The 19,389-nt window shown below is 33.4% G+C and overlaps 2 protein-coding genes across 2 annotated transcripts in view; one reads left to right on the forward strand and one right to left on the reverse strand.

Annotated features, from left to right (window-relative positions):
* The window catches only part of LOC138713708 (histamine H2 receptor-like), a 29,111-nt gene extending 17,344 nt beyond the window's left edge, over window positions 1-11,767 (reverse strand). Inside the window, exon 1 of the mRNA XM_069846009.1 lies at window positions 11,501-11,767. The gene's annotated coding sequence lies outside the window, so the exon portion shown is untranslated. The remainder of the gene's footprint in view (window positions 1-11,500) is intronic.
* Window positions 1-19,389, forward strand: part of nonC (serine/threonine-protein kinase Smg1) — a 235,970-nt gene that overhangs the window by 112,171 nt on the left and 104,410 nt on the right. The window contains exon 37 of the mRNA XM_069846010.1: window positions 16,291-16,426. Within this exon, the coding sequence (XP_069702111.1) occupies window positions 16,291-16,426 (136 nt within the window). The remainder of the gene's footprint in view (window positions 1-16,290; window positions 16,427-19,389) is intronic.

The following is a 19,389-nucleotide window of genomic DNA, read 5'->3' on the forward strand; positions in this document are numbered from 1 at the left end:
CCTATATACTCCTAGAAAGTAATAATAATAATAATAGTTTTATTTTCCCTGGCAGAGTTAAGGCCATCAGGCCTTCTCTTCCATTCAACCAGGATCAAATCACATACAGAAAAATACATACCGGTATACAAATATTAACTTAAAAATAATAATAAACATAATTAAGTTAAAAAGAGAGATTGAATACATATACACAATCAGTATTAACTTTAAAATAAAAATAATAAAAAAAAGAGACTGAATACATAATCACAAACAGGAAAATACATTCTAGTATACAGTATTAACTAAAAAAAAAAATAAAATAATTAATACATATGAATATAATCTCACAACTAAAGGAATAGTAGAATTAGTATGATCAGCACAGCATGTGTTACATTGAGACAATGACAGTTACCTAGATATAAGTGTTAATGGAAAAATAAAGCAATGACTGTGTAAAAAATAATCATGATAGTAAATTCCAGCGGCAGCGAATTCCATGAGCGGGCCATGGCTATTGAGAAAGAACTTGAGTACAGAGATGTCTGATGACGTGGTATTGATAGCAACAGATTTTGCTGTGAACGTGTATTTTGATTATGATGTGAAGCTAGGAGAGTAAACCGAGAGGCAAGGTAGTTGGGACATATGTACATAAAACATCTAGGAACACTACTTTATGTAACAAATTTTAAGAAAATAGTAGAAAGTAGCATAATATACGATTTATTTACTCTTTAAAAGTAAATCCATGGCGCTACAGCCCATGAAGGGCCAAGACCGACCAGCTGGCTGCTGGCCTCACGTCCACATACTGAAGCAGAGGTGGACGATCATCCAATCAGAATGGAGGTATCGTGTGGTTAGCACAATGATCCCCCCAGCCATTATAGCTGGTTTGCGAAACCAGATTTTTGCTATCTATTGTAGCTCCCCAAATGCATCACGATGCTGGGTGGGCACTGGTCCCATACACTGGCCGAAATTTCATGAGAAAATTTCTTCCCCCATGGGGATTCAAACCAGCGCACATTCTGTAACGCGAGTCCTAGGCAGGATACCTTAGACCACGATGCCAAGGTGCGGGTAGTTTTTATAAATAAAGAAATAGGTTTTTTTATCATTTATCCAGAATTGCTATGCTTCTTGCCAGCTTTAGTTTTATATTAGATTTGATTGAGTAACAATTTCAATACAGTAGAACCCCGATTATCCGTCACTCTATTAACCGATTGACGGATTATCCAACTGTCCTCGCTTTTTTTTTTTTTTTTTTTCTACAGAAACATATGAAGTACTACTTTACATTACATTAGTACGTATTTTTTCTAGAGAGTGTTATTACATGCCTTTTCACTTACACAGTATGGTCTACTCAACTTCTGTATAAAATGTACTCCAAAATGTAAACAGAAAACGTGTTGTGCTAAGTATCGAAAAAAGTGCAAATAATTGAGTAGTTTGGAGAAAGAGAAACTGTGACACATCTCACATCAGAATACGAGATCAGTGTTACAATTATGCGCGATTTAATAAAAAATCAAGGATGAATTGTAGAAAGTATGTAAATCTACAACATGAGACCTCTATCTTTCTGCTGACAGCCATTACATGGAGTTTTCTTGCCCCTTAAAAAGCAGTCGTTGACAACCAAACTTCAATGAGCGAACTTCTGATCCACTACCTTGCAAGTTGAACACAAGATCACGAAGAAAATTACGAAAGTACAAGTACTATTCAGTTAATTTACGAAAATACTTTATGATACGGATTATCCGATTTTTCGATTAACCGTTCACTTCACACCCTTCATTACCACGGATAATAGAGGTTCCACTGTATATGATGCTTTATGACAAAAAGAAACTTATTTCTTTACACTTATTAGGTACTATAGTTTAGGAAGTATGAAATAATGGCGGAAAGCAAATTAATAACGTGTTAAATAGTTGTTAGAAATAACATCTATCTGTAAAGGAGATTATAAGTTCAATTTAGTATAATTTGTTAAATGACTGTAATTTAGTTTGCCTTATTTATGCCCCTCTTATTTTATATCTCCCATTTTGATCTACTATATATCACTAATGTGAGTTGATATAAGACTTCACATGAAGGATGTTGCACACAGTTCTGTAATGCTATGGATCTTTGACATTTCTAACTTCTATATTTTTACACCAATTAATCTGAAACTTCTACCACATATTTCTTATAATGTGGACATGCAATACACAAATTTTCACTTAGTTTACTTACAATTAAATTTTTTTTTAATACCGAATTATAATTGTCCCAATTTTCAAATTTTACATAATTTTTCTTTAAATTTATATTTAATTTTTTCCTGATGTATGTAAAATATGACACATGCTTTTCATATTTTTCTAATTACTTTTTGAGAAAAAAAATATTTACCCTTTTAGGTCTTAATTTGTAAATTTTTATAACTTATCACATGGTGATTTGAATACTTTCAATAGCATAAGAAAACACGTGTCTGTTTACTTTGCTTGCATGCTTTTGTGGACTTCTGTGCAAATTTCACTGAGATTGGAGAGAAAAACTGCAGTCATTAGAGCATTTTGAATGTTACAAAATGTTGAAAATTGAAAAATCGAGAAAGTGAGTATTAAGGTACAGCATGTATATGATATATACTATCAGTACCCTTCCTTCTTAGACAGATCTACCACACACATTTTTCTTCAACATAACAGTGCGAAATATGAACCGAATGAAAAGTAAAATTAATTGAAATGAAGAACAAAGTCTGTCAGAATGACAGCTGAGTGTCAGTTTAAAAGGACTGCAGCTCCACGGACGCTCTCGTCCTTTCTAATTCTTCCTGAGGGGTTTTAAATTGTCATAGGGCCAAAATAAGCAAAGATTTAGAAAACTGAATCATTGTTTTATTTTTTAGACTTAAAAACAAAATTTCCATTATTTAATGATTCTTTCGTTATTTTCACCGATCCATAGCCTTAATATGAGTTTTCGTGAATTTAGTAACATTATGTTGTATCTGTTTTATGAAGTTTTAATAAATAAGCCAAAGACTAAATGCATTACAAAGTGTCTGTCTAAAATTGTAATGCATAGCAACAGTTAAATTTATAATTTCAAGAGAAAACACGCTCTTACCTACTCAGTACCCAGGAACTTCACCCGACACCATCTCAATTTTTTCCTTTATGTCCAAATAACTTGAGTGGGTTGACAAGATACCAGAAACCCACGTCAAATACACACAAACTCTGTGAGACTTGAAATTGTGACTTTCTTTGAACTTACCTACAGTAACATAGGTACATTAACAGAAAGCCACAATTTCAAGTCACACAGAGTTTGTGTGTACTTGATGTGTGTTTCTGGCATCTTGTCAGCCCACTCGAGTTATGTGGGCATAAAGGGAAAAATTGAGATGATGTCGGGTGAAGTTCATGGGTAGCTCAGTTGGTAAGAGCATTGGTGCATTCAGTCAAAAGTCCCAGGATCGACATCCAGCCCCAGAACAATTTTTCTCTTGAAATTATTGAAGTCTGCTTCACAGGGAGTTTTACCTGAAAGCTAGATTATCAGTTAAATTTATACTCCCAAAAATTTTAATAGAGTATACATAATATGTTTTTTGTAACAAACAATTTAGACGCTGGGTGCAATAACGGCTTAACTCTACTTGAGTCGTTATTCCGGCAATGGCATTTTCATAATCTTCCATGTCTTCTCTATCGACTGTAAAAGTTGTATTTAATTTCTTTAACTCTGAATGACAGGAGAGTTCGTTATGTGAAGTGCTGTGCTAAGTCGAAAGGTTCAAAATTTGCAGTACAAACATATGTTACACTCACGTTTTATACATCAGGATCTGTGGTAGTGTCATATATGTACAATACCGCATTCCAGCCATTCAGTTTTTCAGTAGACCATAATATATCACCAAAGGAAGAACTTAATCTAAGAAATCCCCCTCGTCCTAGCTTAAAATTATCGAAGAAAAATTATATTATTTCATTATTGAAATTCTTAAAACTAGAAAATACATGTTCTCTTCAAAATATTTTTGATTCTGAACCAGTACTGAATGAAAATTATCCTGGAAGTTAAATCAGTGATCATCAATAGAATATTTGACACTATAGTAGAGGAGTTTTCATATGTAGCATAGTTTCAGAATTGATTTTCTTAATACATCTTCTATTGTTCTTACTAGAAATTTAAAACAAACGTTATTTTGTTTGTACAGTATATTTTCATAAAAATGTAAAAGCTTATCAGCTAAATTTTTATTGTGTATTATTTTGATAAGTCGAAGTCTTAATGTACTATTATTTTTTATTATTCATTCAGTAGAGTTCGTGTATGTTAGTGAAATAACACTTTTTCCACTGGTTTTAATGTCTAGGTACTCTAATAAAATTAAAAAGTCTCAGACTTTCTATGCAATAATGACTTCAGTTTTCCATATTTTATTTACAAAATAATATTTTAAAATGGGTTATATTTAAATTATAACTGATATTGGATTTGAATATTATAAAAAAACCAATGATGCGAGTATATGTACTATTAAAATTTCTACATTGTTCTAAAACTTTGACATCATTTTTCTCAAAACATGGGTTTTCAACTTAAGTTGTTATTGCATCCAGCACCTCAATTCAGATTCTTTAAACCGTAATTGGAAACATGATTACGAAGTGCATCATTACATCATTAAAATAACATAATTTAAATTTGTTTATAATAATTATGAATACCTAGTCTTATTATAATTCAATTTTATTACAAACTAGCTGTATCTGTGCGCTCCGCTGCACTTGTTAGAAATAAATATAAAGTAATTACATAATTAAAATAGGACATTTGATCCAGGGAACATTGGTGTTTGATAGAAGGATAAATCGTTTAATATGTCACTTAATTTAAATTGTATTTAAATAATTAAAATGCGATCATTTTGCTCCAGAGACCACTCATTTAGTGCAATGATAATTCCTTTAACATGTTTCTTAATTGTTATTACATGCAAATAATTAAAATATGATCATTTGGTTCAGAGAACATCCGTTTTTGGTGCAATTTGGTCCCATAAAAATTTTGCTTGAAATTAAACGTATCAGAAATCATTTTTAAAGAAACTTTTGTTATGTAACATTTTTCACAAAAATCAATAATAAGCGAAATATTTTGGTTTACTTAATTCAGGCCCCCTTATAACCTCCCTTTTAAATAAAGTATTTTGAATGCCTAAAATCTAACTTACAACGAACTTAATTTGTATTCCAATTTTCATCGAAATCCGTTCAGCCATTATCGCGTGAAAAGGTAACAAACATCCAGACAGACAGACAGACAGACATACAAACAAAAATTTCAAAAAAGCGATTTTCGATTTCAGGATGGTTAATTATACATGTTAGGACCAATTATTTTTGGAAAAGCGAAAATTACCAGAGAAATTTCGGCTACAGATTTATTATTAGTATAGATAGTGAATGTTATATAAATAAAATTATTTATGGTTCAAAAGTAAATTTTGAAATAAAACTGTAACCATTAATTCATAACTTTTTTATGTTTTTATGGTTTTAAGTGGAGTACATTTCAGTGAGTTCATTTTCTCCTTGTTGTATACTCAATACATGTTCTGTTTATTTAACTCGGTGTTTTGTAATGAAAAAAAAAAAACACAACTTAGCCTTTATTTTATGTGTGTGTGCGTGCGTTCATGCATGCATTATTTTCCCCCTGTTAGGTTACCAAACAATTTAATAGGTATTAATGGTGAATTTATTGAACTGTATAAGAGCAAACACCTGATTCTCGGGAATAAATTATGACTCATGTTTTCCCTGGCTTTACTGGTGCGTGGGCTGGGTGGAAATTATAACCTTTGAATGTGTGCTATAGACTGGTATCAAGAGGTGTGGCTGGTAAACATGGGTCAGGGATTAAAATCGTGACAGCTACTGCGTTGTTTTACCTCAGTACTACGTCAGAGTGGATAGTTTGTTGTGGGCTTGTCACTTTGATGTATAAATTTAGAAAAAGATTAAAATCGTTCGTTTGAATTCAATAGCCAATACTTCAGTCACTAATTGATTAGCAAAACAATTAATTTTATTAGCCTACTATGATGATACGTTCCACTCTTATCTATAGTAAACAGTAGGTGTACCTTTCGAGAACTTTGAATAAATTAAGGTAACAAAATTGTGTGAAGATGTAATCCATTTTGCAGATGTGGGAACAAGGGAAAGCTCTGTATCCTTTAATTATGTGGTTATTTGATCACTTTAATCAATATTATTTCGTTGTACGAAGTCAACAACTAGTTTAATGAATTCCTGTATTACTCCTATCTACCGCCCTCCCTCTCCCCCTTTCCTCGTCTCCCTCCCTGTTCTCTCTCTCTCTCTCTCTCTCTCTCTCTCTCTCTCTCTCTCTGCGTGGTGTTACACTTGCTTCCTGGTGCAGAGCACACAACTGGCTTTCATACCAAGCTTAACCTGTCAAGAATATAATAATCATGCTATTATTGTATTTCTTAACATTTTACCTAGCTGTTTCATTGTCTTTATTTAAGTAGTACAGTGAAACCTGTTCAAGATGGAAGTGACATGGTCCTATTTTTTTTTCTTTTTTCCTTTATGGACAGCTTTTCGTATTATTCGGGTGTGACATGAAAATGGAATACTGGTATTTTATCATTCGTATACATGAAAAACAAAATGACATGCCCAAACTGCAAGAAGTACAAAATATTCTGTTTAATAGTACTCACGTTAAATCAGCTTTCTGTTGCTTATTCCGTTGGTGAGATTAGTAAATCTCATTCAATTTAATATCTAACACTATACTATAATACTGGATTAATCTTGCTCAGGATAGGAACCAATGGCGGGCTTATGTGAGAGCGGCAATGAACCTCCGGGTTCCTTAAAAGCCAGTAAGTAAGGAGCCATCCATTAGAAGCCTTGAATTCTGGCTTATCTGATTTCTTTCCCAGTTCAATAGCTTGCTTTGCAGAATAGATCCAGAAATTGGCATGTTCTTTGAAAGGTCATGAAGAACTCACTTCCACAACAGTTCATTTATTTCCACATAAACAGTTCCTTTCTGGTTTCTTTTATGTCACCAATATTGGCTGCAAGCCACTCACTCATTATGATCTTTATCTTTAAAATGTCACACCTGAGTTTTCCACAACTGAACTTCAACATAATTTCACATACATTTCGTTTCTAATTTTCCTTTAACTCGATAACTATATCAGTGTGAAGCATTGAAAATCTGTGAAGGGACTCATCTGCCTAGTCAACAGGGTAATACAATTTATGACTGACAGGCCAACACACCCTCGTACCCTCTAAAATTTTGCAAAGAAAACTTGTTTTTATCGTAGTAACCTACATATTTCGTATATTCCTTGAAATTACACGCTGTTTCAAAATATAGTTACAAAATATACGTAGTCTATCCAAAATATTATTTCCGTTTTGAACAGTAGCAGGCAGTTTCCCGTTTATTCAGGAAAAAATACATATAATACATACGAATTTCGCCGGGACTAATAAATTGTTCCGAAATAGACAGTATTCCGGATTATTCAGGTTCCGATTTGAACAAGTTTCACTGTATATAGAAAATAAAGTTTTATTTGTAATCTGTGCTATGTTGGTGTATATTAGCGTTTTTCTTTTCATTGGTCTCTTAAAGCTGTTATGATGTACGCAACTAAGGTTCTAAATGGCACTTGCATTCTAGATGTGTTCCTGACTATACATGGAGTAAATAAATATTTCTAAGCTGTGAATCGTATATGCATTGCAATATTAAAAATTATTCTATTAGTGGTAACTAAATAGATTGAACTGCAATATAATAATTGACTTGTATATTTAATAACGACATTACTTCATGATAGATTCTAGAAATATGTTAGAATTACAGACGAAAAAGTTACATGAGACTCCTTAGTTTGTCGTCCCATAAATGTCTTGAGTACTGAGATTCAAACATCTTTGATTTTTCTAGATAATTTAAAATTAATGTGAAGTCCGTTGTGTTTGAAGTGATATCCCAATTAATGATTTTTTCTTACAATTATAGAATAGCTAATAACAAGAGAAATGTATTATTAGTTATTATGGAAAATCCAGTCATTGATACCTCTTTGTGCTTTAATTCGAATGCTTCTTAAGTTTTTGATGAATGGTTAATTGTTCGGTGCATGGTTGGGTTGATTGAGTTGATTAGGTTTAATGTGGTTCGTTGGATTTTAACGGGCAAGAAATGGTAAATTTGACTTTGAATGATTTTATTCAGGGACATGGTTGTCTTATATCCTTCAAATCTACAATATGGGACTCCCAATTTACTTCCCTTACAATACAAGCCATACTAAGGATTCTATTGCCCTAGGTCAGATTTGAAATAAGTAGTGGCAAGTATAGTAACCAATTGACCACCAAGAACGACTTATTCATTATTCAATTCCTGTAGATATTTCTTTAATTTGTGTGAACTGAAGTAATTATATCAATTCGAATGAGATAACAAAAACCAATTTTTATATTTCCATTTCGTACTATGTTCTGGTTATGAGACATAATCATATACTTTGTCTTTTCGGGATTTACTTTCAAACCTCTCTACTTGCTTCAAGTAAAATTCCCGTGTTTTCCCTAATAGTTTGTGGATTTTCTCCTAACATATCCACGTCATCTGCATAGACAAGCAGCTGATATAACCCATTCAGTTCCAAACTCTGTCAACCTACTTAATTGTGTTTTTTCCAATTCTGAAATAAATGTGTTTACATAGTAAATATCAATTTTTTCATTACTTTACCTTATTGAATTTGTAGTTTACATTTACAAGAAATGGCCTTTCATTCTGCCTCGCTTAGAGAAAAATTGACGTCACTAGATCTGTACTAAATCAGAGCAGTGATGCCTTTTGCAGATACTATTGCCTGCTGGCTTTATTAAAAGTTGCATATTACAGCGGTAAATAAGATGTAATGTTCTCATAGAGCTGTATGTCACCTAAAGTCGGTAGTAAATGGCCACCCTGATTTAATACAATTACGGAAACTAATATGATCCTATTTTAATTTCTAAATTATCATAGAAAATTGCAGAGCATGATAGTATTCTTAATATTTGCACTGTTATAATACAATATTATTACAAGTAGGCCTACATAAAATATATTTAAAAAAAAATGTAATTTAATCTTTCACATCTATGGTCTAAAACTGGGCTGTCCAAAGATGGCTCATAAAGCCTTTTCTTGCGGCCCTGTGAGCTCTTATTTTATGGCTCTAAGATAAAGTAAACGAAAATTTTTGTTTCAAAATGAAATTTAAACTGAAAGTGTTCGACTAATTTAATATTGTGGTCTCTTACTAGAGAATTTACAGTTTTACTTCGTTTAATAATTACAACGCGCGTCTGCAATAATAGACTCAATGTTCCTACACTATAATGTGAGCGTACACGCAACAGTGGTTTTATTTTTGTGAATACAGTTGCGTGCAAAAACATCTTACAAGATTAAGGTTCAGAATAATATACGAGCGTCCATTACAGTTTTCCCAAAAGTTAAGCTTTGAAATTATTCTGTTGAACAGCATTACAAGTTGTAGTTTCAGTAATTGAGGGATGACCTATGTGCCCTTCTTCCGGCAGATCTCTCAATTTCACTGTGATTGTCAGAGACATGAAATACAGATGTTGAAATTGTAAGCTTTCAGAAGCTGTTAATGTTTTGTTTAATGTAGTGCGAAGTTTCAATATTAGTTGCATGAGTTGGAAGGAACGTAATATTGAAAATGAAAATAGATGTCACATAGAATAACTACTCTATGTATGTTATTTTTTTTAAATACAAATTTTTTCTATGGTATATAAAACAATAATTTCTTCACTGCAACTTCATAAGGAAAATAACATTCACTTTATGGATGCGGCCCTTCATGTAGTTGGTAAACACATTTTATGGCTCTCAAGACTATGTTTGTGATAATTTGGACACCAAGGATCTTATTATATGACTCAAAATTATTTTCGAGTATAAAGTATTTTTAACATAATGTTCATACAGTATTAGGTATAGTTCTTTCTTAACACTTTTTTTTTTTTTCTAATTTTTATTTTAGGAGATATAATGCAATTTATACTTACTTACATGCAAAATTCCATACAGTATTGATCTGTAGATCAAAGAATTAAAGGGAGTTGAATTACCGCACTTTTAATACACTAAACGCTACGAAAAAAGTCTACAGTTTTCACAAATTGTCGTAATCTGACTTCAACTTATTGTAAATTGTTTTTATCATCGTCATCATCATCTAATTTAATAATAAGCATTGTCACCGCACTTAAAACATACACGTGCAAATATTAATTTCATTACAGTTGCGTGGTGTTCAGTATACCTACACTGTAATCCATACACTGGCTCTAAACACACAGTATTGCAATTTTAAACTGATTACACCTTTGTGAGCAGGAGGATTTCAGGTGGGAAAGAGTAGATTGTGCTTTATGATCGTTTTCCCCTTCCCACCTCGCATCGTGCACCTGCTGATATTAAACACTTCACTAGCCTTTATTACAAATTGATTTATTAAAGAGATGGAGCATGTGTTATCACATGATCACAGTTCGTGATGTATGTGTGGCTGTAAATATTTTCTACAAGATTAAGTTGTACTAAGGTGTAAAGGAATACTTCATTAGCTTTCATAAGTATATACACACTGTAATATAATTAGGCCTATGTGCAACAGTTTTTATAATTTTGATGTCATTAAAGATGTAAATTGTTCTGTTCGGGTTTATCATACGTAGAAATAAAATAAATTAGCGTTGTAATAATGAAGTTATTTACCCTGACTGTGGTGCATTTAAACATATTACATATTATTAATAATTAATGCGTAAATGAACGTGATCAAGAAATTCTTGGCTTTTTATGATAAAAACAAATATTACCGGTAACACGCGATTAAGTAAAATAATAATACCGGTAGTAATTTCAACATGATTATGTTACATTTCACTATTCGTAAATATTAACGACTTATAGGCACGTATTTTAGAATTAAAGATATATTATAACATTGAAAGATCGACAATAAAACTTGTGTGCAAGAAATGTTCGATGGAACACATTTTGAAATGTTTACTATTACTTTCTTCCGCTAGGATGTTTATCAAATTTAGTACCGGTAGTTGGAAAGTAGATTTCATTGTTAATAAAGTCACTTCAAAATATTTGTTTTTCCTTGCATATTATAGTATTATAAATGTTTGCTTTCCCGATATATTTCGTGTGTAATGGTTCTGTAAATCATAAATATACGATACATTTCACGTATTATTAATTTGTTTTAATTTCTTGTGAGAATTGAGACATTTTAAAATATAATAGACATTGTCAGTTTTGTTAAGAAAGGTACACGTTTCCTTAATAGTGATTATCATAGTACATTACTTACCTTTTGTAATATTAGACTAAAAATGAGAACACGTTTATGCTATAAATAATTTCATGTCTTCATGGTGTTCATGTGAGTATGATAGTTGGTGAAGATGATACTATGATGGCCACTTCAATTACTTAAAGCATTCTGCATTTCAGTCTGGACTGAAATAACCTGCACAATGAACTATGTGTTAAACAAGTCACAATCAGCACTAAACTCACAGCACATGTCCTTGCTAACTCTCCAAGGAACATCATTTTATTTCAAATCATTCACATAAGATCTACAGTCTGTTGTTGAACTCTTGAGAATTGAACCTTAAGGATGATATTGCAGCTTATCCAAGGTTAGCAAGTCATGTATTTAGCTACAGGTACCTCTAACATGACCAAGTGATTTGTTTAACTCTAGAACTCTATGTGTATTCTTTCCATGTGTTTTTATTGGTTCCAGCAATAATAAATGTAATGGATGTCTGTTAAGTGTAAAAATGAGGAATGTAGTTGGCTTGTAGCCAATAAAACTGTTTATATTTTCATTGGCATCTTTCATAGGATCAAAGAGTCTTTACTTTGTCATGAACTTTCTCTGTCTAGATATTAATATGCATAATAGTGTAAAAAATTAATTACAATTCTATTATGATGTATGAATTTACATTCATGAATATAATTTGACATATAGTTTTCTTCAAACTATTATTTCTATTGCACTTGTATGATACATATTTAGGACAATATTTAAGCTCTTTGTTTCTATGATTTCGCGTTTTACTTGTGTAAGGCAAGAATATGAACATTTCTTGAGGGACAATTATTAGTTTAATTGTATCAGTATATAAAAAAATTAAAATTTTATTTCAAATATTGATGTACTCCATGCGTTTGTGTGTGTACATCACGCACAACTCTTTTCTACTACTTCCTGAATTGTGCCTTAGCATAATCGCATAATGAGTTTTTTTTTTTTTTGTTACAGTTGTTACAAATAAAGACTTTAACCCCTTTGAACTATCATAAATATTATTTCACTTCGTAACTTCTTGGACGAATATTTCTAAGTAATTAAATTAGTAAGCTGAAAATGGACATAAAGAAAAATAGTTATAGAAAAGGACATAAAAAAGTAACTGACTCTTTTAAAGCATTTTAAGTGGCACCAGACACATTTAAGTCCATTCAAATCGGTAATACGGATTGTCCGTTTTTTGTATTCACTATTCACTATGCTGCAACCATTAAGACATAATCAAGGTTGCACTGAATATCTATTTGAGTTCAGTTTTAATAATTGTATTACCGGTATGTAGTCTGATATGTTATGAGATCCTGCATATTTTTCCTTTTCCATGACAAAACAAGACTTAGATGTTAGAACTCGTTTCTGGTCCTTCAGTGCTGTTTCTTCCTAAAAATTGTAACATTATTTATTTCATTTCATTAATGCTATCTGCGTGAAACGGAATAAGTCTTACAATTTGTAATTGTACATTAGATTTAGAGAAGTATGTTTTCTGTCATAACTTTACAACACTCTCACTCTACCCCATTTCCTTCTGAACGTCTTCTGCTAGGAAAAAGGACTATCCCCACCCCTAACTGTTCCTTCCTGTCGGTTTATTTGTGTCGCGCAAACAAGTGCCATCAATTTGGAGCTGTTCTGTAATGTTGCTTAAGCATGAAAGGTTCATGTTGTTCTGGGCGGCTAAAAAGCCACGCCCTTTATGAACTAAGTAACATGAAAATGCTCTGTGGTGGCTGAATGGTCAGACCTTCAGACTGTCACGCAGGCGGCCTGGGTTCGATTCCCGGTCAGGTCTGGAATTTTTTCATTAAAAAAAATCCATAGCGACACTTGTGGTGGACAAGGTCGCAGTTGGGGTTTTTCTCGGGGTTCTCCAGTTTTTCCCTATATTGGGTATTTACATCATTGCGTCACCATTTCTCCATTTCATTATTATCATTCTGTAGCATTCCCCAAATGCCGGCCGGCGATGCTTGGAGGGGTTGGCCTAGAGACGAGTGGGGTTGCCTGCTCGAAACCTGGACTAGAGAACCTTAGTGTGATTGGCTGGTGTGGGTTTGGGAATGCGTCACCATAGGGCTAGCGCAATAGATCTGAACAAGGTCGCAGTGCAGGGCCCCCCTCCTTTAAATTCAATTCAATTCAGCATGAAAATGAGCATAGTAAACCAAGTGAAATGCAAAAGTCCAAGCTCGACATTGTAAATAACAGCAATCCCATTTCTCTCACTCCAATGAATCAGTCAGCTGGAAGGCAGGTAGATAAGCACGGAAGGAAAGTTAGGGAATATATTTATGTGGTAATGTCATGTCCACTTCCTGTATGATGCCAGAAAGCTGAGTGACGTATCCAGTTTCCATTGGCTGAGGAATCCAGAGAGTGGATGGGAGTTAAAAAATATACATTACAGAGCTATCAGAAGTTGCTTGCTTGCTTGCTTGCTTGCTTGCTTGCTTGCTTGCTTGCTTGCGGGAGTAATAGTATCCTTTAATTTCCATTCACTTATTGTCACTAATGTTTTCGACGTGTTAATAACCTGTCTAGTGAATGCTTAGCTGAATGATGTTTATCATAATCAGCATCACAGTCATAAAGGTCACATTCCTTCTGATCGTCTTCTCCCGAGTAACCGACAGTAGTTACGTTTTTCCACAGTTTTAGATACAACTGGGCAACAATAATACACTATAGTACCAGTATGTAAGTTGCAATTTACACAAGCTGCTTGAAATGTCCTCCTTCAGTTGTGTTATGCTGCTAGCACATCAAGTGTAGTACATGGAACCACAAGACATTCCAATATGTCTCCCATCAATTTCTCCCATAACTGTTAGGCCTGGTGCACACAGAATCAGACACAACCCAATGCGACATTTTGTCTGATGGTACTTGTCTCCCATTGATTTCTTGTGATATGGTGAATACAGAATTAGATGTGACACAACGGTCACAAGCAGACACGAGGAGACACAAAGAGACAACATCGAATGACTTCTTGAAGTTTGTCGCGAGGAAACTCTGATAGCTGCAGTCTACTGCACATGCATTAGTAGTGGCTGTGATTGCACGCTTTCACTATCTACGAATACAGTGAAACCTCGAGAGTACATGCCCATTTGTTATGCTATCCCACATTATACGCTCTTTTCGTCCAGTTCCTTGACATCCCTATATAAAACCATGTAAAATCCACCACTTAATACACTCATCATGCCGTTTAATACATTCTTTCATCTGCTGGAAATTCTAAAATATCATACTTTAAAGGATACTGAGAAAATTTTCCTGGACTCCTATTTTTATCGCTAGCACCCGCATATTCAATGATCTGTAGGAGTCTTTGTTTGGTGAATGCAGTAGAATGGAATGTGACGCTTGAATACCTGCAAGACTACTGTATTCAGAGCCTGTCCTTCTTGCTGGCAGTTTTAAATCGCACTGTCGACTAGACGAAGAGGAAGTGAAAGCGGTAGACATTCCAAATCCTTTTTGCAACGAAGCCCTTGCTCTGTGATATCTGTGCTCCTTAATGTTTCTAGTAGTCAAATTACTGATGTCACTTCCGATTTAAATCGTGTGAAAAATGCAATTATTCATTGTACTGGATCAAGTGCTAGATAGAAAACAATTTTTTACTTTTCTAATAAAGGGACACTTTAATTGATAAGACAGTGTATTTGTTCCGACATTTTCTGAAAGGAAAAAATAAATAAAATAACCTTCTATCCTGCATAATTACATTAATTCTTAAATTTCTTCAACAAATTAATGTTTATGCTAATTCATACCTTTGTGTTAAAATTTTTTAAATCCAAAAATGACCCACTCTCGCTAATGTGCATCCCATTTAATATGCTATTTTTATGCTGTCCCTTGAAGAGCATCTTACCGAGGTTTCACTGTACTATTGTTATGTAGTGGACATTATTCATAATGGAGCTTGATGCAGATAAATTAGTTGTTTTAGTATAGGAAAGATACATTCTATACAATCTTTGAAATAATATCACGATAGTAATGTGGTTTCTAAAAATATCTGAGAAATTGCAAATGAGATGAAAGCACCACATGAATAATAAATTAATAATAATTTGTAGTAGTCTATTTCTCTGCTCTATACTATCACTCCTTATTGATTTAATATATTATTTTTCTTTATTGTGAGTCGTGAAGTAGTCATAAACAAACAAAATGACGTTTGTGCACTATATTAGTGGTATTTAATTTTAAGACTCTTTCAGTCGTTTAGATTTTTAGGCATAAGCATTCTTAGAAAATAATAACCAAATATAATAGAATTTCTCATATAGACAGTCCTCTTTCATTGACGCTATTTTCTAGTCTAGGCCAGTTTTCCAAACCCACATAGCCAGCAAATCAGTTGTCACGAGCAGACCGTGTGAAGATGTCGCGGGGCGTTGTAAAGCAAAATGTCACATCACGCCGCGCCGCATCACATCTGATTCTGTGTGCACCCGGCCTTAGACTTCAGACATAGATATATAGGGTGAAATGTAGTTTAACCTAAACTACATTATCCTGAAGTGTTTCACATTCCTCCAGGGACGTCCATGACCATCCATGACTTAAGTGCTTCTATAGTAGTTATCTCTGCCCTCAGATAGGAAGAAGAAGAAGCAGATTTACGCTTTATAAGATAGATGTAATATGTTTATGCCTTAGTTATTAATAATTTTCAGTGAAATGTATTGAAGCCTATTGTTTAGAAATTGTTTAGTATAGGTATGAACTTACAATTGATTCATTCATTCTTTCAGGGAATTTTCCGTCTAGCATGTGAGCATGTATTGAAAGTGATGAAAAAAGGACGCGAAACCCTACTAACTCTATTGGAAGCATTTGTGTATGATCCATTGATAGACTGGACACCAGGGAATGAGGCTGGATACACAGGTACGAACAACCTGATGCTTATATTATTAATAGAATTCCATTGCAGAAGAGTATTGAGTACCTCAATCTTTTGCATTGAAAAAGTTATTCGAAGTAGCATCACTGTAGTGATTGTTATGTCACACATAGCATGTTCGTTACCCAAAAGTATTTGATGAAATGTAACTTCAACAGGTGTTAAATTACATTGCATTTTGTATGACATAGTTTAGTACTGTTTCACGTAAGTTAATGGAATTATATTTTGGTCATTCCATTGTTACGGATGTGACAAATATTTAGTTATATTGACTAAAAGACTTAAGGTTATGTAAATTTCTAATCTTGTAAGCAGTTAAAAAGCTATGGTATATACCTTTATACTAAAAGCCAGGTTATGAACCGACTAAACCGGAAGCAATGTTCTGTTGCTCTCTTTCTGAGCTCTGTTGCCACATACTGGCGCGAAATTCAAAGCGTGTACAGCGTTTGTCACCGATATGTTTAAAATAACTACTGTATATAGTTCTCGATAACACTATCAACAATATTAGTAATTAAAATTGCTGTTTTTAAGAAAGCACTAGCCAATGATGCTGGTATGAAATGCGACTCGTAATGCACGTGGTACTGCAAATGAACTGGGAAGTTTGGCTACACTGTCTCCGTGATTCCATTGCCAGATTTTCGTTAGCAGACGACATTTTCACGCGAGGTCCAGTGAAAAGCTCCATTCTTCTTTTCTCCTCCAACCCCCCACACTCAACGTGTCATCACTGCACAGGCTACCCCTCTAACCCGCACGTTCCTCTCGTCCTCCCAACTACTTCATGTTAAGTTAGTTCATAACCTGGCTTTTAGTATAGTTACCTAGTTGATGATCCATAATTATGAAAACCATAACTTTTCTCTAAGAAAAGGGGGAGGGGGAAACTATATGTTACGGATGTGACAAATTTTTCCATTGGCATTGCGTATTTATGTCGTTCATTCAGTAATTTTGCTAATTGGTAAGTTCTGAAACAGTAGTTTTTTTTTTTTTTTTTTTTTGTAAGATTTTTAGAACAAGATTACTTCTTTTAAAACTTGAATTTGTGTTTGACCAAGGACAGACAGGATATTTATAAAATGTTACGGGTGTTACAAAATAGTTAAAATCTGAAATTTCAATTATTTTATTATTATTTTCTCCAAACATCTGAAAATACAACTAATTAAAGATATAAAGGAAACAAATTCAATCACAAAGTTTTACTGTTTTATTTTATTGTTAAAATTAATCATTTTGAAACAAAAACAAATTGTCCACGCTTATTTATAACTCTTGGATGTTTCAATCATTTAACTGTGACAGAAGCTTTCTCCATAGATACATCTTCTTTCTTTGACCAGTTTCATGAACTCCCACTATAGCGAACATAGTAAACAAAACCACTATTGAAATCATCAATCAATTAACAAAGTTTTAACTGTGCCCTTTATGTTAACGTGTAGATTTTTATGATTTTTATTGTCTCCTGAACTATGTTGCGCATTTTTTTATAGAAAATATTTTTTTTAGATACAAGACCAGTTGACACCCGGAATGACCCATACATTTTTTTTAACATCATTTATATGAGAATGTACGTTCTTAAAATATTGATATCAATGTGAAGTGCAGTGTTGCCAAACTGTTTTTGATCAGTTCTGCTAGATGACATTTGAAATCCCCTGATTCTGTTAAAAATGAGGTAGATTTCTTTCTGTGACTGACAATTGAAATTAATAGTTCATCTTTAAATACTAATTACCCAATTTGAATTCTTTGTATTCAAGTACACATGGTTTTTCTGTCGTACATACTCGTGGAATAGTGACATATGCAAGGTGGGAAGTATCAGTGGTTCACAGATTTCTCTCTCAAGTTGCATGCAGCAGTCACATGACAGTTAAATGTACCATTTCCACAGACACTTTGCAGAAACTGATTTGTATATGTACATAAAATTGGCGCAAATTAATTCTATCACAGAGACCTCCTTTTTTCTTCATATGTAAGGATTGGGTTTTTAACCCTTTCTGAAGTCAGATTTAAGATGAACTGTTGTCTCTGTTTTTGACTCCCTTGTATTCCCATTTTCCATTATGTACAATTAAATGCTTGCAATGGGAGATAATTCGGGGACTTCCTCTCAGCGGCGGCTCCTGCATATTTCTTAAGAGGAGGAAAGAAGTTAACAGCGCAAAATGACACCTTCTTGAGAGAAACAAGCTACAAATTAGCCTACATGCATACATGTAACACCAGGTAGTGTTAGGATTAGCCTTATCTTTCATATAGCAATTATCTGTTCTTGTAAACTGAGTTTCCTAAATTGTCCAAATATGTTTTCACTTCCATTCATTGGTGGATAATTGCACAAATTAACAATTACAAGGAAATTCACAAACTCGCAGCATTTTTAGCGCACACTACAGCATCACATGTGTTGGTAGAGACCAACTACTAACATATAACCAGAACCGTTTTATGGAAGTGGGAATGAGAAATCTGTTAGGAAAGCGAGAATACTGCACCCACTCACATGGTCTGTGTTGTCACATGTACATTTTACAAGTTCAGTATCACATACTTTTGAAGAATGTCAGTTCTTGTAAAGTTATACTACCATTATTGCTCAAAGCTGCAGATGGCCGATTAATTTTCTGTGTTAAAAATAATGTAGTTTGGAGTACTTTCAATTTCAAATATATTTGTACAAAACTGATAACATGGCTGTTGTCCTATCTAGTAGACAATGAATGGAAGTGAATTTCAGGGGCCGAAAAGATCTGCGATACTAACATAGAACTACTTCCTCTTTGTTTTATATAAATCTGACTTCAACTTTCAGATATCCTCGAAAGTTTCAAACCGTGAGTGGTAGCTTATATAAAATGCAATGAATAATATATTTTGATTTATGATTTTAAAAAAGTTTATATGGTGTCATAGCTTTGCG

Source organism: Periplaneta americana, chromosome 14, assembly GCF_040183065.1.
Source record: "Periplaneta americana isolate PAMFEO1 chromosome 14, P.americana_PAMFEO1_priV1, whole genome shotgun sequence".
NCBI classification, from domain to species: Eukaryota; Metazoa; Arthropoda; class Insecta; order Blattodea; family Blattidae; genus Periplaneta; species Periplaneta americana.